At 39.5% G+C, this 24,959-nt stretch overlaps 1 protein-coding gene across 9 annotated transcripts in view; it reads left to right on the top strand.

The window, feature by feature from the left end:
* The window catches only part of tcf4 (transcription factor 4), a 235,976-nt gene that overhangs the window by 101,067 nt on the left and 109,950 nt on the right, over positions 1-24,959 (top strand). For 8 of the 9 annotated variants that reach the window (XM_025909412.1, XM_025909408.1, XM_025909409.1 and 5 more), the window contains 2 exons: positions 22,916-23,045; positions 24,794-24,843. In XM_025909412.1, coding sequence (XP_025765197.1) covers positions 22,916-23,045; positions 24,794-24,843 — 180 coding nt within the window. Of the gene's footprint in view, positions 1-20,861; positions 21,072-22,915; positions 23,046-24,793; positions 24,844-24,959 lie in introns of those variants that run through there. The other variant, XM_025909413.1, reaches the window with a different exon arrangement.

The raw sequence follows: 24,959 nt of genomic DNA, 5'->3' as shown, positions 1-24,959 counted from the left end.
GTGTTGTGAGGACTACATTTTGAATCTGCACTGTAATCTTCCTGCTCCGTTCTCATGGACCATATGCATCAGTGAAAAGATACACGTTGATAATTAACAGAGACATACAGATGTTGGCATTTGATTAAAGAGAGAGGCTTGATGTGCTCGCTGTATTTTGATGACCACCAGATAAAAAAAAAATCGCATACGTTTCATTCCTGCACAGGTTGTTGGACGTGTGGAATCTGATATTACAGATTTATTTTTCTTTTCGTCTCAATGATCTTTAATTAAAGCTTATCAAAGAAGTGCGTTTCCTAGATTAAAAATATCAAAGTTGCACTAAAAGGTGTTACAGGTTATTATGAATCTATGAAATAGTGTATGTGAAAAATTTCCTTTTGCATATGAAGAAGTTTGACTTTCAGATCTGATAAAAGCTGGCGGATAACAGTGGAGAATTTGATAATGTTATTTAATTGCTATGTAGTTCAAATGTACACAAGTTTCTGATTAATCCACTTCCTAAAGTTGATGTGTGACTCTTCAATATCATAATATTTTTAGCGTTACTGTAGGTTTTGGTGCTACATTAGAAATTGTGGTCTAATTCATTTTAATCTTGCCTTTGGCGATTGCTGGTCTGTATGTTCATCTGTTAGCTTGTCATTATTTCATTGCAAAGTGAAATGATGCAGTTGAAATCTGTCCATTTTGCTGGCCACTTGACTTTTAGCACCACCAGCATGTTAATGTTTGCGCTACTGAAATATTGCTACATACCACTGATAAAAAGCTTGATGCAGATATTCATGGTTCCCAGATGGTAAACTTTAATGACTTGGGTGATCAAAAAGACTTCCTCATGGACCGTCATCAGGTAAAAAATGTCACGTTTTCAGTTAGACCTTGTCATACCCATCTAAAACAGTTTAGTTTGTATGTCATCTCTCCTGATCTTAATTTGCCCTTCATCTTCTTGTAAGTAGCCTGTTTGTACAGCCATAGATTCCTTTTACCACTCTTGCAATGCTTGAAACCATCCCTGAAGGTCCTGTTTTGTGAGCAAGTCAAGTACCATCTGCAACACCCCACTGAGTCAAAATAGTTATCCTTTATATTAAATTTCAGAATAAAGAAGACAAAGTGATGGTTGTGTTGGTGTGGCCAAAGTACTCTCTGTCATGCATACTCTGTAATGAAGGGGCACCCGACTGTGATCACACCACAGCTCAGGTTGTTTGCACCAACTGTTCTCACTTAGAATATTACAACAGAATTCAGCATTGAGAATCTGACCCCTGTGAAAGAATGTGCAAGAGAAAAATGTTCAGAGAAAACAAGGAGCATGTTCATAATTACACTGCTGACCAATCTTCCCTTCTTTGGTCTTGGACACTGAAAGGTCTTCCACTGCGAAAACTGCTGTCTGGTGTCTGAGTTATAACCATAACTCTTAGTAATAATTTGCAAAAGGAAAGTTGGGTCATCCCAGACCTGTTCACAGAGATCCTTACAGACATCTGCGTGCATGGATATAAAAATATATAAAATACAGGTCCAGACATTGATTACACAAAAAATTAAACAGCACCTGTTGTATTAACATCACTGTGCACGCTCTGTTTATGCATGGTGTTCAAGTGTTTATGATGAAATAGCACTAACTTTTATGTTATTTAGTAAGCGTTGGCATGCTAACAAGCAAAACATGAGATAGCACCACCAAAATCACTTCTAGGGAGAAATAGGACTGAGCCTGCCTTTTAAATTCCTAAAGAGCCCAGATAGCAAGTAAATAAATAATAAAGTAAAATGAAATGAAACAAGGTCCTGTGCTCTTATTTGGAATCGTGACATTGATTTAATGATGACCTTGAATCTCATATAATAATAATTGTCATAATGTTATAATATTTATAATTGGATTTTAGAGATGTTGTGATCAATGTCATGTCCACATCATCCAGACCTTGTGTTTCGGGATGAGGGACACAGAGAATCTGTTTAATAACAGGAAAAGCGATCGCCAGCAGGGCCGATCAGACCAAACAAAGTGATTGACAGTGGTCCAAATCTGGTTGCCTGGGGCAACTGGGCAACCGTTAATGTCGATCCTTGTGAATGGAAAGAACGCAGAAAGCAAAGTGAAGGACAGTAAAGATAAGCAAAAATCCAAATGTGGCATCTGAAGGACTCAGACTTTCGAAAGGCCTTCCTGCCTTTTGATCTTTCATGAGGACACGATTTGGCCATGACAACCTCATAAACAACGCACACAGACAACATACCAGTTTCTCCATCATGGAAAATGTGCCAGTTGTAGGCACTGCAATATTTGTAATGCAGGTGGAATCAAATAAAGGTGCTGTATGCCCTCGGAGACTTTATTTCTTCCTTTGTTTTATTCAGTCATTCATCAGTTTACCAGCTGTTTCACTCAGTATAGACTTAGTCATTCATATTACCAGTAGGCCAGCACAGGAAGCTGTTACTATCCATTTTAATCAGTGATTAGCAGAGAGACATACAGACTGATAACTGTAATATGTACTTCTGTTCTCACAGGAGGCATTTAAACCCAAGTTATAATCCTTTCTAACCTTTACCTTTCATGGCTAAATTTAACTGCATAAACTTGCTGCCTAAAGTTAACCAAAATAGCTCATGAAATTGAAAGAAACCTTTTAATGTAACGTTAAATCCAAAAATACAAGACTTAAACTCTTGTTGAGTGGATTAAGCTTCCTCTGGCCCTCTAGTCTCGCGAGGATTACTACTTCCATTCAGCAGCAAGGAACATCCTTCATCAAATGAGGTGATAACTCTCTGCTACTACACAGAATGCCCCACCTGATGGAGCTATTTATGGGACTGATAACAGCTGATGAGGTCTTTTTGATTCAACAATGACATTTGAAAGTTTTATTTATTCATGCATTTATTCAATCACTGGGAAGTGTATTAATTCATATGCTGGTTTTCTCTGACGGACATTTGAAGCGTTTCGCAATCAGTCCTTGGTGGTGGATCCATACGTTTATAGATACCTCCTCGTTAGGTGATTTGTTTATGTATTATTTTACGAATATAAGCTCACCATCTATTCACTGTCTGCTCCCTCCACTTTTTTTCCTTTTTTGTTCTAAGCACTGTTTTTTTATAAATCCATCCATTTGTACTCATTTGTTCATCTAACAGTTGATTTGTTAACTTGATCAGCCTTTGATTCATCCATGTATCCATCTTTCCATCCATCCATTACTCCATTTATCACCGCCTCGCTGATCTTTTATTTATAACCACCTCTTATATCCAGCTGTGGCCTTTGTACGAGGCTACAGCAAACCGTAGAGGACAAAAATATGAAATAAATGAAACATTACTGCCTCACTGGCCATTTTCCTACTGGGCTGCTGTCAAATTGTCCTGCTACACAGTCTGAATGGCTCCTGATGGAAATTGTTTGGAAATGGCAGATAAATTTACATGCTGGGCTGAAGTCCAAAATCCTCTGGCTTCGTCCTCGGCTGTTAGTGAAAGAGAAAGAGAGAGAGAGAGAAAACACTTAGAGGGGAGGATGAGCTCACACACTAACAGCAGGAAGATTTCCAATGACCCCAGTTTATTTCGCCAGTCTCAGACCAAACCAAATAGATTTCTTCCATTGGCGTTTTGAGTTAATTTAGGTTTTGGTTCCACATTTTTGGCTGCAGTTATTGTGGAAGTTTTAAATTTAGACTTAATAATTTTGTCTCTGCCAATTTCCTCCGTCTGAGTTCCAAAACACTCGATGATCATACTGGACTGCCATTTCATTTGAAATCTATTATTCAGTTTGACATTGTGCTCATGTAAAGTAATTTCTCTTTGGGAAAATGGATTATTTTACACTAGTCAATGATGTAATCATAGCTGAATTTAAAAAAGAGAGAGAGAGAGAGAATTGGTCAGTGATTAAGAGGGCTGGAACTAATAAATAATCTTGTAGTAAACTAGAAGAAATAGGGATTGAAAAATAAATAACCAGATGTTTGGATTCATGAAAAGTAAGTGGAGCACTCTCAGCTATTGTAGTCCTTCTTAAACCGACCACTGCAGGTCGGATGCTTTAATGCTTTCACCTTTTATTTTTAATAATTGATACAATTAATAAAAATTGTGACGTATGGGGAGCTGTAGGATTCATCCTCTGTGGACTATGTTTTGTCTTATTTTTAACACAGGATTTCATTCTCGACCAATTGTTGGGGCGAAATGTAACTGTCAAGTGTGGCCAGATCATTATGAACAGATTGATATTTATATCAGATGGTTTAAACCAGAGGTTTTAAATATAAGGCACAGAGCTCAGAACCAACCCAGCAAAGATTCCAATCCAGCCCACTGGATGAGTTTGGAAAATGTGAAGAGATCAATATTCCTAATTGGATGAGTTACCCTTGTGTTTTTGAGGGGCAGCCAATCAGAATAAAGCTGGCTTAAAGGAGGCGGTTCTAAAAATGACATTTTGCAGACAGAGGATAAACTGAAGGGCTGCCCAGAATAAGATTGAGAAGTATTATTTAGAAATGCGAATTATTCAAATATGGTTTATTTTTTTGTCCAAAAAGAAGTGGAGCTGGAAATGAGCTTAATGAATCCCTTTTAACTTTAATATGATGCACAAATATGCTTTTAAGAAATAAAAAAATGTATGTGCAATACTATTTTGAATATGTGATAATTCACTGATATTAGTTTACATTTATATAGTGTGATGGTCTATGTTATAGTTGGGTTTTAGGTTTTAGGGTCAACTAGTTTTGGTTACCCAATCAGGTTGCGTTCCACAAAGCGATGGCTGGTACCATCAATGGTCCATCGACAGTAGTTTCCACTGTTTATTTTCTGCACAAGAGTGCTTTTTCTCCTCAGTGATTGCTTGCATCCACTTTGAACGTGGAACCTGACAGGGTCATTGTGACTCTCACCAAGCTGTAAATGGGTGCTGGGGGATGGGAAACATGGCTTGATGCCAATGTAAGAGCCCAACATCACAACAGTGAGCTGTGCCCCCTTACAATCATCCAGACACCCTCCAAAACCCAGAGTCTGCTGACAGAAGGTAGCATAATACTCCAAACACCAGAATGAGAGAATGAGAACGCTGTTGGATTACATGGGATATTGGGAACAGATATCTTTTATTATTTACTTCATATAATGCTACATTTGTGCAGTGTGCAAATTGTAACATGTTTAATAGAATAGAGAAAACACTGGGTTAAAGTTCAAGCTTCCAAGAAATCTTTTCAACTTTTATGATTATAGAACATTATATCAAGCTGCATTGCTCCATAGTAGCTGTTCTGGAGTTTTTGATCAAGTTTTAGCTTTACCAAGCTGGTCTCCCAATCGTTCCTGTGAAATCGTTCCTTTAATATGCTTAATCACCAAGAGATAAAACCCAATAATTATGCATTTGTCTTGGCCGTTAAAAGAAATATTAAGTTCAAACCCTTTAAGACTTTAAGACTAATATTCTCCAGATAGTTCTGCCTTTTTGTTAACTTCCACTGCTATGGCCAAGAAAAGCACATTGTTTGTTCTTCTCTGGTTTTATGGGGATTTCTGTGGTTTCACTGCTGCTGAGAGTATCACCTGGACTCTCATAACCACAGTGGAAACACCCTCATTGGCAGTATAATATATAGCCAGCACACACCACACAAACACACTATATGACTTTCATTTAGCTGCTGTCTACAGGGGAATTCTGTCTACATAAGCAGAAAACCCCTCCTCATCTGGATGAAGGGATGGGAGTAGATGATCTTCTGCCATCACTTTGCCACTATCTTTTACGTGTCTCTCATCCCGTCTCGAACTCTTTATATCTTCTTATCTTGTTTGGGGTTTTTCATCAGTTTCCTCCCCATCTGAAAATTTTCCCTTCTTCTTCATTCTGTCGTTCATTCAAGCCACTATGTCGACTGCTTACACACACACACACACACACACACATACACACACACACACAGTTTTTCTCTCAGCCACACCAAAGCATGCCTGTCATCCACTTATCGCCTCACAGATCAGCAGGTTAGTCCTGGGCCGGCAGCGAGCGCTGAGGCAGCAGCAGTGTAGATGTGAGGTTCTGCTGGAATGCAACATGAAAAAAAGCCTTTAACCCTTCCTATATACACACACACTCACACATCAGTCAGTGAAAAGTGCTGAAGCCTCCGTTTTTGAAGCTCTGCAAGTTTTGGGAGCTACTTGGAAGCTGCATTTTCCTATTAAACAAGGTGCACACACATGCACTTATATACAAATTTTCAGTCTGAAAAAAACCTAGATTTACTCTATTAAATACACATGCAGATACTATATCTGCAACATAACATAGCGACGTCATTTTTATAGATGGATCTGTGCTGTGGGCTATGTTGAGTTACATTTACCTGCAGAAGAACAGCCGGTGTGTCATTCCCCTGGGCTTCCTTGTTTACTCCTAATATCCTCAATCAGCTAAACTCGTGAGCACTTTAGGGCTCTCCAAACATTTTTGCGTCTGATGGGTCAGAGACTAGAAAGAGAGAAACTTGGCATTGTGGTCTCTGTCCTCGCTGTCTTCTCATTTGTCATCTTTCACTCTGTTTTTGTCTCTTCGATCTCTTTCAAGCGTACAGATCTTTGAGGTGTAAAAACACAAAGAACCCTTTGATGCGCTGCTTTTCAGCGTATCCACTTGAGTTTTAATAAGTTGAGTGGTTGTGTGGCGGTGTTTGATCATCGATGTGAGAGGTAACCTGAGGTGTTTATGGGTGCAGTTAAGAAAAAAATTGTTACATGTGGTCATTTCAGATCATCAGTGCAGTATCAAGCTATCTTCTCATATAAAATTCACGGCCGGTCAGGCATCTGAAGCCTGAGTGACACAAAGATAATGTCTTTTTACCAATGTTACCATTTCCTGATCCTTCTCTGTGTTTGTGTTAAGCTTTGTGGGGGAGCATTTTCTCTCACTTTCTCTCATGTCCCTAAAATTGCTGTAGACAGTAATCAGTAATTCTCAATTTGCTGGCAAGTTTCAGTCACAAAAATGTTCCCAAAGAACTTTCACATCGCAGCTTTACGTCAGTAGTTGAAAATAGCCAGTGTCAGTGACCTGATGCGTCAGTAATACAGCTGTAAAAGTCCAGTGTTTCTTCGCTATCATAGCAAAGTTGTACTGTGGCAGAAATAAGAAGGAGATGGTTTTTGAGAAAGAAAAAAAAATGGAGGGGAAGGTGTCATGTGGTTGTCTGCTGCCAGCATAGACTGTATATAAAAGATGGATGTAGCAGCTTGACATCAGCCAGTGTTTTGTGAACTCCTGTTTTGAAGCCTTAACATTAGCATTCCGGCCACAACCATATTTGTGTATTTATTTTATTTTCAGAAGTGGTCATATTTATAAAAGAGAGTCACTGATAACATATCAGTTTATGCTAGCAAGCTTGGTTAGTAAGGTAAACTGTACATGTGCATCACATAGACACAGACACCTGCTGAAAGGTCCTTAATAAGATAAACGTTTTTACAATTAAAAACACAGCATCCTATCGTTTCTGTCATACAACAGCATTAAAATGTTCTAAAATTCACCAATGTTATAAAGACAATCTAGAGGTCTGGTTCAGTGACTTGAATTAGCGAGTCTCTATCAGAACTCTATCAGGCAACTCTGTTTGTACTCGTCCACTTGGGTGCTACGTGGGATGATACTAAGAGACCTGCATAACAACATTTAAAAAACTAGCAGCATATGGCAATAAAATATAATAACAAATAATACCTAAAAATATTCAAATTTTGCACTGCTGTCTTATTTTGCAGATTACAGATTGTCTTTATTCACCTTTACATACCAGTGAAGAATCAATCTGTTCTTAGGTGTCATGTCTAATTTTCTCTCTTAGTTCATGCTTATCTCTTTTTCACACCGTCTCACTCTCTCATTTGCTATCTGTCTCCTCCTTCCTCTGTCTGTAAAAATGCAATACTTCTAAGTGTGTGTGTGTGTGTGTGTGTATGTGTGTATGTGTGTGTCTTCGCAGTTCCTTTACAGTGGAATCTGGTTACTCAGTGTGTGTGTGTTCATCATCATATTCATTCAGGCTCTCTTCTCACCCCCATTGGCTCTTTTCTGACCAATGATGTTGGAGCAGGAAGTACAAGCCCCCAACAGCTGGTCCACCAAGAAAAATACAAGGACAAGTCAAAGACTGTTACATGCAGGGAAATATTCATAAAGCTGCTTTGACCGTAGTCTGTCCTAATTGGGGTCCGTTATTATTGCACCATTTGTACATTATAAAAGTGTTTCTCTTTTAGAGCAGCCAGTTTGGTACAAACAACTTTATGCAAAGCAAAGAGGAACTCAGTGATATATTAGCAGATGACACAAATCTTACACTTTGCTTCACTGTTTACATGCATTGTTTGAAACAAAATAGTTTTATAATATTCCCTACTCAATTACTTCAGCTTAAGTACAGTGGGAGACCCCTGCAGACCTGCTGTGGATTACAGTTTTCTTTCTCTCTTTGCATGTTTTGTAATCCCCACGTAACAAACTCACAGTGAGATATTTATGCTAAGTCACTGCCTTGGTTGTGCCATCTGTGATATCAGCACATTTATACCAGTGCTCGTGGCACACCGGACTCACTGCAGTATGCAGATTTTTTTCCTCAAAGTTTTCAAGTTGCAGCGTCCCCCTCTGTGTAATCTGGGACTATCACGGCTCCTATACCATTATATTGTCGTAATGGTTCTTGTCTTCAGCCTGGTCAAGTTGGTGCGTGACAAGCCAAAACGACACCAAAGCAGGACATGAGCTAGCAGGTGTGACATCATTTTTGTGTCTGCTCCTAACCTAGGTGTTCCTGCTAGATATTTTGTAGCTTTGACACTGGCACCGGTTTGGAAACAGGATTGAAATATTGTGAGCAGAGATCTCTCAGGTAATCAAGTCCAATCTGCGGTCCGTGTCAATACTTATGCTAAATGTTTTGCAAATTGTTCTGTCTGTGTGATAAAAAGCAGAGCTGTGAGAGAAGAGCAAGAAAGATGTGATAACTGCATTAATGGATTTGGAGCCCGAGGGCATAGAAGTAAGAAATGAGTGGAGAAAAAATGTAAAGTGTTAAAGTCTTTACATTGGTTGGAAAAAACTCTAATTAAAGAAAAACACAAAAACAGAAAGACAGATATTTGTTTTCTGTTGTTACTGTAAACAGCTGTTAATTGTCAGCAATCAGTGATGTTTGCAGGCTGAAAATCTGTTTGTTTTTGTTGTTCATACAGCGAGTACACCCTGATGTTATGGTACATACCCCTTGATCTACGGGCCTGTAGCTAAACAGAAATAAGACCAGAAAATTTTGAGGAGGTTCAGCACCAGACAGAGGCTTTTGTTGCCATGCCTCATGTCTATAACCTCACCGAGTTATGTCATAACTGTCTATAGTCAGTATTATCTCCTTCTGCATCCATCCATCCTCCTTTTTTTTGTAGTGAGGTGTTCCATTCACAGCTGCTCTCCAGATCTGAATACACACACACACACACACACACACACACACACACACACACACACACACACACACACACACACACACACACACACACAGACATCCAGCTGCTCGGCTCTCTCAGGAGACTCTCAGCTGTCATTTACTCTCATTTACTGGCTGCAGAGATCGACACTTTTATTTTTTGCTATTGATCATAAAGACACACACGATGCTGGACTCACATGCTCTGTCTTTGTTGACGCATCAGCAGTGACAGCTCACAGTTTGTGCCTGTTTCATTCATTTTGCACATTCAGAGTGTCAGGACCATCCAGTGCAAGTATAGCATGATGTACTGTAGCAGCTGGGCTCCTTTAGTTACAGTTGTTGAAAGCTGTCCTCTGTTTTTATGATTTCTTTTTATTTCAGTAGGGGGTAGAACAATTCAAAAATGCTGGGAAGCTATATGGAGCAGAAGAACAGCTAGGATACAACTGGACAAGGATAGAGAGAGCTAGTCTCAGCAATCAGCTGGGTTGCACTAGGTCAATAAAGCACCAGTGAAGTATAGAATTATAGAATTTGATCTCATGACCCAGTGATTATAAATAAATATCACCTACAGCGGTTCATATCAATTCAGGTCAACTCAATTAAATTTTATTTATATAACACCAAATCACAACAGGAGTTGCCTCAAGGCGTTTATACTGTAATGTAAAGATCCTATAATAATACAAAGAAAACAGAGAAAACCCCAACAATCATATGACCCCCTATGAGCCAATGCTTTGGCGACAGTGGAAAGGAAAAACTCCCTTTTAACAGGAAGAAGCTTCCAGCAGAACTAGGTTCTAGGGAGGGGAGGGTGACAGGACAAATACAATATCAATCTATTGGTGATGTTAAACAACTAAAGACGTAGGACGTATAAGAGTCTCAGAGGAGCCTCAGAGACCGCAGAAGTCATTTGGATGAATGACGAAATGTTTCACACATTGACAACATCCAGGTGAACAGAATCAGCTTTTGAATGGCACACACCTTTTTTCACACATTGATCATTTGGTGACTCACATGACCCTCAGGGCCACTTCCAAAGGGGACAACCCCGAGTAGGGGTTAAATACCGCCACCATTTGTTACCCCTGGGTCATAAAAAGCTGAACTAAGTTTCTGAATGTGATAACTCAATAGCGATGCAACATAGGAGCTTCAAATTGATTTTTTTAGAACTGAAGAGGCCTCTTGGATGAGAGGTAAAAATATAGTCACAAACCTAAAAAAGTCCAGTTGCATCTTTCTTTCTTTTTTTTAAAGTTCTTGATGTTTGCATTTAGTTTAAAGCCTCATAGCTGCTGGTGTAGCCACAGACATCTCGCTAATGTTAAATACTATTACTCTAAACAGTATTCCTAATTCAATTATTGCTCCTAAGAAAAGGAAGCACTGAGAAGAAGCTCGGTATGTTTGCTGTTTTGCGAGGGTATATTTGGTTGTGAAAATTATTTGATTGATTCATGCAGCAGTCGACTGTGTTTATTTAACGGGTTTTCGGCAGGCATCACGGAGCCAAACCAGGGAGCTACTCTCTGTCAGTGACGTTGACTCTCTCTCTCCTTTCTGATGTCTCAAACATCAAACAGTATGCTGTCACACACACACACACACACACACACACACACACACACACACACGCAGAAATTGCAAGCGAGGTACAACAGCTGGTAACAGACACAGAACAGTACTGAGCTGTCACATCTACACTGCAGAGCTGACACACACACACACACACACACACACACGATAGTGCTGAAACTTTAATACAAACACATACACACACATGCTGACATACATATACCAGCAACTGCACTAATTCTCTCTCTCTCACGCACACGCACACACACACACACACACACACACACACACACACACACACAAATATACATATGAGCAATCCAGTCTTGATCTATGAGCTGTGGAAAAGCCAGCTGATATTTTTCATGTGTGTTCCCTTTATCAGAGCTCAGTTCTGCAGGTCTTCTCTCTGATTCTTATCTGTGGCAGATGAAGCAAGAACTTCCTGGATCCCACAGGCCTTGAACTTCCTTTAAATGAGAATGAAATGCAGCCCAAGCTTTGGACATTTCAAAGATTTTTTTTTTTGACTTTACAAATAAAAAGCACAGAAGCAGCAAAATACTTTAAATGTTCTCATCTCAGCAGAGCGTGGTCCACACTGAGGTTAAAGATATAGCTCAGTAAACAGCCTGTAAAAAAACATACGCACTTATCTTGCATGATAAATAATTAGGATTTTATATTTTTCCCCCAAAATTAGACATTTTAAATCAGCTAGGCCCTGACATTTAACGCAGCACTAAATACAACAAAAAGAAATATGCATACACTTGTTCACAATATGACTTTTGTGGATTATTCTGATAATTGTTTAGGCTAAAAACACAATTTCAGTCATCAGCATTAGCCTAAATATAAGCTCCGTTTTTGCATTCAGCATGCCGTGTGAGGAAATATTACTGCCGCTCTGCTGATGAAAGGCTGTGACCACAAAGCAGCATACCTACTGTAATAGCAAAGCAATAAATTATAATCTCCATCCATCTATTCTCTTCTGCTTATCCAATTCAGTGCCGCGGGTGGAGGCTGGAGCCTATCCCAGCTACCACAGGGCGATGTGCATCCTGGACAGGTTACGAAGGCTAAATGATCATCTACGCTCGTAAACTCAATGGTGGTCATGTGAAGTTAGCAGAGCCTTTATTAGGACAGGCTTGTATCTTTAGCTTTGTTATATAATGCTTTGATGGGATTTCCTCTGGAACTTCATGCTGAGTGTCTGAATTTTGTTGACCGCCCTGAACATCTTATTACCTGATCACAAAGTTTGCAGTTAACAGCATCATCCTCCAATCTAAGGAAATCCACCATTGGTTGCTATAGCAAAGGTGCAAATAGCCTGCAACAGAACAAATGATTGGCTAAAAAGTGTTACTGTACAAACGCAGAAGTCAGAACATACATGTGCTATGTAACGGCAATGCTTTGCATTTCCTTAATAGACTATACATATTTTTTAATGTATTGCATCCAGCTTAATATTTTCCTATTTGTCACCATTGCATTTCCCAGGAATCGTGAAATAGTACTGATTGGTTTTCCTGGGAATCTTGTTTCCCAGGGTTAAACCCTAATATTGATTTTTTAACTGAAACTAAAATATTGCATAAATACTGTTTCTTGCTCCCTGGAAATCATCAGGTGATGCCTATTTTAAGTTAACTTAAAAATATATATATCAGTGTCACCCTGCTGTATATTGTTAGTTTATAAAAATCTAAAAAAAAAAAAAATACCATTGCTTATTTCATCCTTTTATATCCTACATTTCTCACTCTCCATCGCTCTAGAATTTGGACTTTTTTGGACTTTTTTTTTTCTTTTTTGCGCTTTAAATATGATTCGTTTCCAAAGGTAAAATAAGCAAAATAAGAGAGAAACAACAGGAAGTGTGAATACATTAAAAGAGGCTTAAAGAGGCACATCAGAAAATTTTAAAAATGTATTATTTCTGTTTAATAACAATTCAACAAAAGTAAGTAAGCAGTCATTTCTAGTATCCAAACCACAACTAATTTATCCATTAACTACCTATACTAGTAACTATTATAAAAGTGAAAACAGATTAAATGGATTTGCTTCTTTTCACCCTCATCAGAGCCATGTTGCAATCATCCAGTCAAGTTTTATTTCAAGTGTTTCCCGGCACTAGCTCATATCCCCAACGTTTTCATGCATCATTATGGCTTAATTTCTCCTTAATGGACGAATATGTAAAAATGTCCAAAATTAATGCTTTTTAGAAGATGTGAGGTTAGTGTTTGAAACAACCATCTGATTATGGAAATGAATCATCGTCTTCACGTTTATGGGAGAACTCCGGGGCTTTGCTCGTTCAGTTCAACTCGGTTTTCCCAAAGCCGCATTTAGCGAACGTTAGAGGAGCTGCAGCCAATCGCGTTTCAGTCCTGACTTGAAGGATATGTTTGATTGGGAAATGTGAACATCCATTCTCTGAGCTCTGTTTCTGGGTCTGTTTGCTCCTGGTTATAATGACTAAAAAGTCTCCAGAACTACAAAGTAAAGGCAGCTGGGACTGAGGCATGATGGGAGTGATCAGTTCAAGATGGCACTGCAGGGAAGCCTATTTTTCATTTTCATCTCTCTTTTCATCTCTAAATATAAATCTGTCTCTCCATCCATCATTTATTCTTTTCCGGTCTCCTCCTCTTTCTTCCTTCATGATCCCCTCCTTCCATTCGCCCCCTCTCCATTTTTATTTTTATTTTCCTTAATGTCATTCTGTACTCGCCCTCTTTATTTCATCTCTTCTTTTCTTTCTTCAGATTGTTCTTACTTTAATCTCTTCCATTCCTCGTCCTGTTATTCTCTTTTTCTCATTTTTCTCCTCCTTTTACCATCCTCATCTTTCTTCCTGGCTTTCTCCTCTGTCGTCTTTCTCTTTTTCCTTGTGAATTTTTCCTCCCTACTGTCATTCCTTCCTGCTCTTTACCTCTTTGTTTCCTCCCTGCTCATGTGTTTTCCATTTCTCTCTTCCCTTCCCATTTCTCCCTTGTATTTTACCTTTGTCCCTCTTTTGTCTTTTACTTTTTCCTCCCTCATTCTTTCTTTGTCATCCTTACACTTCCTTTCTTCTTCTTCTTTTATCCTGTTTCCTTTCTTCCCTACTTGTTTGTCACTTGTCATCAACTGTGAACCTTCTTCCTTCCTTTCCCCTCAGTTCTTCTGTCATTTCTCATTCCCTTTTCCTCTGTAACCTCCTGCCATCTGTAATTTTTCCTCTCATACCAAACTTTCCTTTCTGTCTTTTACTCTCTGCATTTTTGTTCCTCTCCTTTCTTTTTCTCTCCTTCCCTCAAGATTCCTTTCTCTGCTTCCTCACTTTGAGCTTCTAACTCTTACCTCTTTCCTCCCTTCTCTCTCCTTCATCCTTAACTCCCCCCAATCCCCCTAATTGCATCCAGGAAGCTGCCAGATATTGTGAGGTGTAATGTGCTGTCTGATTCCTCTCTAAGTGTTCTTAAATGATCACTATTTATTTGTCAAGCCAAGCGTTGAACGCTAATTAAGGAGAAATGCTTTGAACTGCTGTGTGTGTGTGATTGCTGTGTTTGAGTAAAAGTGTGTGCTATTGGGTGTTTGGAGCAGTTAGAAGATGGAGGAAGTTGGCATTTGCGAGTGGATCCCTCGCTACTGCAGAAGCATGTGTGTTTGTGTGTTTGCTGTGATCTGTCCCTGAGGTTTTTCTTACACCAGCATCATTTTAAATGACACACACAGACTCTGGTGGATTTATTTTACTGGCTGTTTCTCTGTGTGTTTGTGTTGTCATGGCAGTCCTGCAATTTGATTGGCTCTGTCGGCTTCTTTGATGCTGTGTTCTGTTGAAACTTGAAATAACTTTCTGCACAACTGTACAGTCTTATTTTTCATCATATGACACAGAGCAGCTTTTTTTTCTTTAACTTCTGGCTTCCTTAACATTTCAGTATTTGAATATTTAGCCACAGGGATTCGGGTGTTTATGGTGTGGTGTCCAACAAAGAGCCATGAACTTCAGCATTAAGGGTCTCCATGAGCTCCATGTTTGTTTCATCGAGCACGTTTCTGGCACAGCGATGGTGGTGTGTCAGAACAGGGCTGTCCACCTGTAGTCGAGGGTAATTTAGAGACATAACATAATATGATAACATATGCTGTTGTCACATCTGAGTGTATCCTTCAACTTCCTACTATTAACTCCTCCACTTTATTCTGTTTTAGCCATGCTGTATTCTTTTTGTAACTCTAATATGTCTTATTTTCCTTACAATCCCTTCTTTAGTGCGCTCTTTGAATTGTGTGACCTGAGCCTGAGGCTGGAAAAACATTTGCTTATGCTTTTGTGCATTCTGGTTCACTGCCACGGCTCACTGGGACTCTGAATGAAACTGAACAATCCCAGTTCCACCTGTGATTTTCCTACTATGACGTGTCAAAAGCATTTTTTCACACATGCAATGTAGCCCAGAATTTTGCTCCTAGTTGCAGGCTGCATGTGAGATCACATATGTCGACAAGCACTGAATGTTCTTTAACCTGCCAGTTCCTGAGACTGTGTGATGTCCGACTGTGTCCAAACCTGATTCTCCTGACGTCCTCCAGAGCACGACTGAAAGCAACTAAAACATCATACAGGCTGCTCCAAAAAAAATGGTTGAAGCTCACTTGCTGTCTTTGAAAGCAACACACACGTGTTTTTTTAGGCCTGTCCACTATGCCAGTGTGGTATACAAACATGACCTACCTCAAATAAAAGACTAAAACTGTGCATGGCTGTCGCATATCATCACACCATTACCTCTGTGTTCAGCCACATTAAGGATATCATTTAAAGAAAAGGCTTGAAATGGGAAACTAGAATGAGGAAAAAACACTTCTTCCACAACCAGCAGCCACTTCACTGTGCAGCTCTTTGAAGAGAGATGTAGAAGCTGCAGGATACACCAACACTCCCTCTCAGCTGTCAGCCTGAAGCAGTCAACCACTGACATAAAGAACAAAAATTACATTTATACTTTTTGTCCTTTTAAAAAGCCCTTTCTTTCTATCACATCCAGCAGATGGCATGAAACAATTCATCGCATAAAAAATTAACACGTCATTGAAGAAGCTCACTGATAATGTTGTTTTAAGCTCTCAAAAAAGAAGAAAATCATGCAGAAATGATTCTGAGTCTGTTTCTTTTATTGTTTTTTCTTCTTTCTGTCAATCAAATATTAATTTCTTTCTTTTAAAGATCACTGCACTTATAGTCACAATATCTGATATATATATGTGTGTGTGTGTGTGTGTGTGTGTGTGTAGGTGTGTATATATATACACAACAAAGCTTTTCTGATATCCCACAAAAGTCACATTTGTACATTTTCTCATCAATTGCTGTAAAAGAAGCAGGACAGTATGGTGGAGTGGTGGTTAGCACCCTCACCTCATAGCAATCCACCAGGTGGTTTAGGCCTGGTCTGCATTGATATATCTTTTCACAGTCCAGAGACATGCACATTAGGTTTATTGGTGACTAAATCAGGTATGAATGTGCGTGTGAATGGTTGGTTGTCCTGTCTGGGGTGCTTCCCACCTCTTGCCTCATGACACTTGCTTCAGCTTAGATGCAACACTGCACTGCAGAAGAGGATGGATGGATAGAAAAAAGGAAATAAGGAGGTGGTAAAAGCCATTCCAGGGCAACTCATGATTAACACATCCACTTTGGTATTTGTTGGGTGAACTTTAATCTCTGTGTACGTGCGCGCGCACGTGACCATGCAGAATCTGTAAGAAAAGTACAAGATTGATGGCACCAGACTCTTTCTAGTTTATGTTTGTAGTCTGAGTTCTATTGATGAATCACATCTTAACAAGCTTTGGTTGCATTCTAATGAACAGCTCATGTGGAGAGCAAAAGCAGGAACACATCTGGTGAAATGCAATCTCAAAACCATTGCATATCATCTGAAGACAATTTAGCTTTTTACATTTATCTGCATTCGTAAATTATGACCTGTGAGTGGGAAAGCAAGAGTTGACCTGGAGATGAAATGGCTATACTGGAAGTTAACAGATTAATGGATGGGGTTCCCTGATTGGGTACTCTTTAAGAAAGATTACTTGTTTATGTCACTGGATGTGAAAAAAACATCCATAATAGCTGCTGCTAATCATCTAGGAATTCACAGCAAAAGCAGACAAAAAAAAGTCCCAGTGCAGCATTTAAACAACACAATCAAATGGAAAATGTTATTCATGATCAGCAATATCAATAAATGGTTCAGCTGTTTTCCTAGCTGATACTGATGCTGTGCTTTTTCTTGGGAGCACAGCATCATGTGCTATGCTACTTTTCCCCTGTGTGGGTTAATCTGTCCCAGTTGATGCCACCGTAAACTTTGAAGTTTGATTTATTGATTAATAAACGCTAGTAGTAAATCAAAAAGTAATATAAGCTATATAATGTCACAATAGATTTAATTAATATGCAGCATATGCCATTCGAAGTCCACATAAGATCAATCAAAAAATCCCATAAAACAATAAAATTCCAAACGTTGTCCCACTTCGGCACACGTGCTGCTTCCAGTACAGAATATTGAGCTTTTTGATGGGCACTATTTCTTTATTATTTAAGTTGTTTAATGGTGCCAACTGTGAGCTGCTGGTGGTTCTACTGTCTTACATGAGCGTCCGGTTTTATTCCACTTGTCTCTGCTGGTTTTACAGTCTGTGGTAGCAGCCCTAAGGGCCCCTCTCCCTCAGGAGTGTGTGTGTGTGTGTGAGTGTGTGTGTGTGTGTCTTTGTATATACACATGTGTGTGTCAGCTGGAGCGAAGCTGGCGTACAGGTGCGCCGCTGCCTCGCCAGCACTTCCTGGTAATTAATGACTTCTTCCTGCCTCTCTCCCTCTCTCGCTCTTTCTCTGTGTCTGTCTCTCATGGCTGCGATGGTGGAAATTGATGACATGTGAGCGTTTGCTTTTTCAGTCACACGAGGACAGAGTGGTCGAGCGGGAGAGGGAGCGATTTAGGGGAGAGAGACAGAAAACACTCGTATTTATAAGGAACGTCGAGCTTGTCGAAGCCAGTCGGCCATCCATCATGCCAGCTACTTTGTTCCGTTCTTTTTTATGCCTCTCCCTCACTCTTCGCCGTCTTTTATTCATCTTTTTCCTATCATGTCCTCTCTTTCCATTTCCTATTTGCTGCTCGCTTTCCCCTTCTGCATTTCTCTCTCTTTCCGTCCGTGTCCATGCATCTTCCTCTCCCTTTCTCCCTCTCTCTCTGGTAATCTATCTTAGTTAATATCGTCTCTGCGAGCAGCTGGGTACCGGAGCCCAGTCAGCTCTGTGAGAAACAGAGCTCTGCATGTGTGTGTGTGTCTGCGTGTGTGTCTGTGTGTGTGTGTGTGTCTGTGTTGTAGACACACACACACAGACACACACACACGCATAGAGAAAGATAATGACAGAGAGAAAACATGATAATGTAGAAAGTAAAACAGGAGCAGGAGAATGAGCGAGGAGGAGTGAACCTGACGATTATATCAGGAGAGTACAGCTGGAATGATAACACTATGAAGATAAATCCCTGTAGGTCTACTCAGAGAAGGGAGCTGTGGGTAACTGTAGGTCAGAGAGGAGCCGATGCAAGCGCCCCACAAATGTCAAGTAAGCTGATTGGCCCAACAAATCACTCACCGCTGTGTCTATTGGCACATTGTAATTTTGCGAAATTTGTGTGTTCTTCAGGTTTCAAACAAGGAAAAAAACTGAGAGTTGCAGTTTTTAGCTCGAGAAATAACACCATCGATATGAAGTTAAATTATTTCCCAGAAGATCACGCCTTATGGTTCTGATAATGTTTGTCTTTTCCTTTCAGAAGTAAATACCTGCAGATCTGGGATCTAACTGTCAGCATCCAGCAGCACTAAATCATGTGAAAATGTTAAATAATATACCTGCCGAACATCAGCATGCATCGTCACCGTGGCGCATTTGGCACATCGTGCTGCTTTATGTAATTTTGCATTCATCTGGTGTCAAAAATGTCAGAAAAAAGTTTCGGACTGGCTAAATTTACCTGGGCTTCATAAAAAAAAGATGCTTTTTTTAATAAAAAATAATTTCAGAATAAATTAAACATTCAGTTGATTATTAGAAAAGTCTATTAATGTTGGAATTTTGTTCATCTCATATAAAATTGTATAGCTAACATTTCACTTGTAATATGGTATTAATTTGAAACCCTTAGTTTGAGTACATTGAGTCTTCTAGATAGGCCGAAAAGAAAACGGCTTACAACGAGTTGTTTACAGGCTCTGACCAACGACTACCGGGCTCGAGAAGTGACGCGTCATGAAATTAGGCCTAATTATCTTGTATGTTGAGTTTGGTTTACCACAGGTTTCAGAACCAGTTATAGATAACAACGAGCTGTAGTCCACTTAATTTTGTAACTTTTACTTTATTCTATTTATGTGAATCCGGTTAAAAAAAAGTTTCAAAAACATGTTTTAGCACTGTAAGGAGTTCTTAAAAACGTGACCCCAACAATCCAAAATGTGGCACATTTTAAGACGACCAGCACTGACCAAAGGGCTGCAGTTCATAATGAAGGACAGACAACATCAAAAATATGTGCAAATATACAAGACGTGAAACACAATATAAACTTGTTCGATCATTATCTATTACAGTAAATGCAAGACGGTCTAGGCTTTTAAAAAGAAAAGGACAGGCTCTCTGTTTTCTGTTATGCTTTCTTTTTGTGATGCTTCACCCCCACTGAGAGGTCAAAGGTCGCAATATCTGTTCTTTTTCTCATGCTCCCACAGTAGCCACTTCACACGCTACACCTTCGTATCTGCTGGAGTAATACGAGCGGATAGCATGTAAGATAAATGTTTAAGAGTCGCAGACGGCGAGACAAACGCACATTTGCTCTCTTCTCCAGCTTGTCTAGTTGCCGGGGTGACCGACCAGCCTGGCTCGATGTTCGAGTACGGGGAGAAAAAGAAAGAAAAGAACAGAAAGGAAAGAAAAGAAAGAAAAGCGACCACAATCAATGAGACCCCTTTTTGTTTTAGTGGGAACCTCCTTTTACCCCCTGACGACACACACACACACACACACACACAGTGAAACACACAGGATGACTGAAATGGTGTGTGACTGTGTGCCTTTGTGTCTGACTCCCTCTGCCTCTCTGTGTGTGTGACTGACTTTATTTAAGACAAGGGCCCTTTTGTTTTAAGCCAGAGAATGGCTCCAAGACCGAGGCTGGCCCTGTAATTGGCCTACTTAGGCCCTGCTTAGCATGAGAAAAGCCTTCCTTGGCCCGGCAGTGCCAAGCTAACTCTTGTTTTCAGCCGCCGGACTCGCTGATCAGAATTCAGAATAGGGCCGAAAAACACCCCCCCTCTACAACTCTGAACACACTCCTCCATCCTCTGCTTTAAATACACTGCACACTAATTACTTAACGAGAAAGCTGGGTGGGTGGGGTGGTCTTCTACACTTTAACGGAGTGGTGGTGGAGTCCATTTAAAGGAGGAGGGGGGTGGGGAGGCCGGCTCTTTTTTCACCTCTTTCCTCCTCACTTACTTTTTGTCCCACATACAAAAAAGAAAAAGAAAGAAAAATGACCCTCTCTTCCATTCTCCTCTCTGTCCTTTATTCTCGAGTTCTCTCCTCTCAGAATCAGCCCAGATGCCACTTGTTGCTGCCGAAATCATTGAACTTAATTAGCGGGACAATGTGTGCGCGGTTTGCTAAGTTTGAGCCGTAAACAGAGTCGCAGCTCTAGAGAGAGGAGAGGAGAAGATAAGTTAGAGAGCGAGGAGAAGTTAGACTCTGAGCCGTGAGGTGAAAATCTCCACGCTGGGCAGCATGGGGTCGTTCTCATGGAGGTAAATACCATCACTAACCAGGGTTTCATTTGTCATTATCAGCTCGGTTTGAGGTGTCTCAGGTAGGCTGTCTCTCCAGGAAGTGTCTTGATAAATCTACCGAGTGGTCATTTATGTGTCTGTATGAAGCTGAACTTTTATAGTGTTAGTTATGTGCTGTATAGAAAGCTATGCTTGAAGATTTACTTGTTAGTGGAGGTATTATTAAAATTTTGGCTATTTTATTTATTTTTTAAATGTTAACATTAAAATTTGAGTTTCATTTTTCTTTTTTCCTTTTCCTTTTCACTTTAAATTATTGTATCATAACATTGGCATTCATTAACTTCCTTATATTTATAGTAAACCATGCATACTACTACTTTCTTACTTCCTAACTTGCTTTCTACTAAATATTATAATATTTCCTTTTTTGGTGGTGACACACACATTCAAAATCATGATGTTATTGTTGTATTGCAGAAGAGATATGGAAAAGAAGGTAATGATCATATAGAGGTCAGGAATCTTCCAAATAGTTGCATTTCATGTACATCTTCTGCATTTTAATTTTGGCATAAATAGAATTTAATTTAATTTAATTTTAATTTCCATAAACTTTTTTCATTTATTAGAGCTAGCATTCCAACATATTAGCCTTCATGGCTTGGATCCTTAGCCCTTTCCATACTTGAGGTGAATTCCCTGTACTGGAACCCAGTTCGGTTTTTAAGCGACAATGACACAACTGCTGCATTTTAAGTGAATGCAACATTGCTGCACTGCAGTTGTGCACTGAAGGTTGTTATTACTGTCAAATTTGTGGATTTTTCTGGCCTGTTTTGTGTTTTTGCAATTTGTGGGTCTTATCTATAGAGTACTCATTTTGACATTGCAGTTATCCTTTAGTAGCTTGACATTGTTTTCAGGTAGAGTTTAACTGGCCGATGTATTCTGACTTTATTCGTTGATGTTTCAGGTATTTCTGCAAACAGTATTTTAGCTTCACTGAACATTTTAGATTCAGTGTGTTAAACATTTAGATGATTCGATTCATTGAATTTACAGACATCTAACAGCCATTGTTATGTTCTTCAGGACTCCAGACAACATTTCAGTTCTGTTCTGTTGGCATTTCCATTATTTTCAAAATACCTCTTTTTTTTTAATAAATAATTCCAAAAATGCGCTAAATTGTTTATATTAATACCTTTGAAACAATTTCTTTCCCCCTTCCACCTAATTACTTTTCAAGCGATTGCAATATTACAGTGAATAACGATACTACAATAAATTCTCAACAGTGTTAGTAGCGTTCAGTCTAACATGAACTTCACTGTCTGGTGTAAAGTGATCAAAACCTTTTGTTTCAAGCGGTGTTCGTATTTCAGTGGTCAGTACTGCAAGTGATACTTAACTCTTTGATCCGCTGATACTTCTGATACCTTCCAGCTTCTGTTTTCTTGTTCCTCTACACTACAAAAAAAATAAAAACATTCAGTTGTTACAAACTTACTTTGAATTTTTTCATTTTTTTCTAATATTTTGTCAAGACAATGAAGTTGAGATGTTTAGAACAGTTCAAACAGCCTGAACTTCACTTAAATGCCTCTGATTTTGTAATAATTTGCATCTAAAAATTAACCGTGAGATACATGAAATAAATCTGTTTGTGAAGATGTGTATCTACCTATTTTTTCTCAGGCAGTATTTAAATTTGTGACTAGCCATGTCTCGCCATTGGAGCCTTGATAACCATCGTTTTCGTCTCTATTCACGGGTCCACATGATCACATGATTCTACTCGATGATGAGTTTGATTAACTCTCTCTCTCTTTCTCTGTGTCTTGATGTCTCTCAACCAGTCCATACTGGGTGGTGGCGAGTTGGGCTTGGGGAGTCCCGGTGCGGCGTCGCCCACTAAGCCAGCCGGTCAGTACTACCAGCACTACAGCTCCAACCCGCGGAGGAGAACGCTGCACATGGACACCATGGGTGAGAAGCCGCACACAAAGACACACAATATATTTGCTATAGACACTCACATTGTCCCAGTAGCTCCTTTCTCCATCGCGACAATGAAAAGAGGAGCTGAAAAGCACAAACAAGGAAACTACTAGGCATGTTAACTTATAAATAAATAATAAATGAATAAATGAAAATAATACATCTAATCCTGCAGTCTTTTTTTTAGCCGCACAAATATGGCTGTATTATCACACAGATTGTAGATTAGTTAGGTGGATCTAATAAACTAGCAAATGACAACTACACACTCATTGGAAATCTCCATCCGCCCTGTCGGTACATAAAGTGGCTCCACGTGGGTCCCGCAGTGTGCAGGTAGTGTTACCGCTCAGTTACCTGCTTGTAGAAGCTGAACTTTCACTGCTTCTGTTTTGTTTTTAGAAGTGGCCATAAGTGGCAGAGAAGAGCTTCATTTGACGTGTGCTCTTATTTGATTTCAGCGGCCACCTGTCAGCCAATTAGAAACCAGAACTTTTGATGGTTTTGTTGATGACCAATCAATATTTCATATATGAGATTAAAAAGAAATGCAGGTTTCCAAATTTACAAACAAAAACAGTTTTTTATTTTTGGTTTTACCGTGTCCTACAAAAGTCAGCTGGGTAGCTGGAAATTTTTTGCACTGATTTAATGAGTCATCATTTAGGTGTGTTGTTAGGTTGAGGTTGTGTTACATTGTGTTGGGATAGCCATCTGTCCAAAGAGGCTAAAAATGAGTATGACTAAGGTTTTATTGTGCTGTTGTCTTTTTTTATAAACAACTTGTGGCAATTTGTGGCTCCCACAAGAAATAAAACGCCTTTTTTAAAAACTTTTATTATCAGCTTGCATTTTGCTGGTAGCAAAAACCTGATGTGCAACTCCACCGTGTTCCTGAAACACTGGATGCTATTGATGTTACTTTTTAGTCATTTGTTAATTGTTTTGAATCGTTTTACCTTTCTCTGAAATTCTCTTGAAACCATAAACATACAACCTTCTGAAATGTAACAATAAAATAAACCATGACTATTAATTTGAGCTTAGACTAAAGCTTAGACTAAAACAGCAACAAGAAAGCAGGATGTCGATAATTGCCTGCCTTCATTTGTGTTGACACTAGTGAACCATTTTAACCTGGACACTCTTGAAGACTGACAAATATGTGACTGTCCTGTCTTTTCTGTGTGTGTGTGCATTTTCAAAGAGGTGTTTAAGAGAGGAAAATGCTGGGAAGTCTTTTGAAAAGCAGGACAATAGCGGCTGTGGAGGTAGCCTTGGTAGCGTTAGCCTTGAGAGGACACAAACACACACACACACACATGCACACGAGTCTCGAGGCCAGTTTCCAAAGATGACGCTCTTTCATTTTTCCATCAAAGTCTCACCTTCCAAGTTAATAGACTGCTTCGTCGCTCCCCTTGAGAGGAACCCTGAAAAATAATATAAACATGTCAAAAGCCGCACGCCCTGTTTTTATAAAACCAAAGGGGAAATAATTGACCCTGTCTCTTTTCGTATCCAGTCTTTGTGTTTCGTGCATCTTATTGTGTCGTACTTGTTTGCAGTGAAAGCCTCCTTTGTAAATATATCGGCCTCGCTCGTTCCTCTCCAGCTCATCGATTAAATTCAAACGACCCAGGAAAAAGAAAAAGCGTCCTTTAAAAGACCAATAAAAGCCACTTTGCCTGGTAAACCCTCATCTATTGTTTTATTGTTTTTTCCCCCTCTTTTAGACATTCACACAAAAAAAGTGCGGAAGGTCCCCCCTGGCTTGCCGTCCTCGGTAAGTGATAACATGCTCTTTTTTTGTGATATTTCAGATATGATTTCTGAGCTGTTGTCTCTGCTCGGAGTGCCACGAAGAGGCTGCTCGTTCTGTTGTAATCAGCGAACTGGTTT

Source organism: Oreochromis niloticus, linkage group LG7 (genome assembly GCF_001858045.2).
Source record: "Oreochromis niloticus isolate F11D_XX linkage group LG7, O_niloticus_UMD_NMBU, whole genome shotgun sequence".
In the NCBI taxonomy this organism is placed as follows: Eukaryota; Metazoa; Chordata; class Actinopteri; order Cichliformes; family Cichlidae; genus Oreochromis; species Oreochromis niloticus.
The sequence above is the reverse complement of the archived record's forward strand: the minus strand, read 5'-3'. Positions and strand labels throughout refer to the sequence as shown.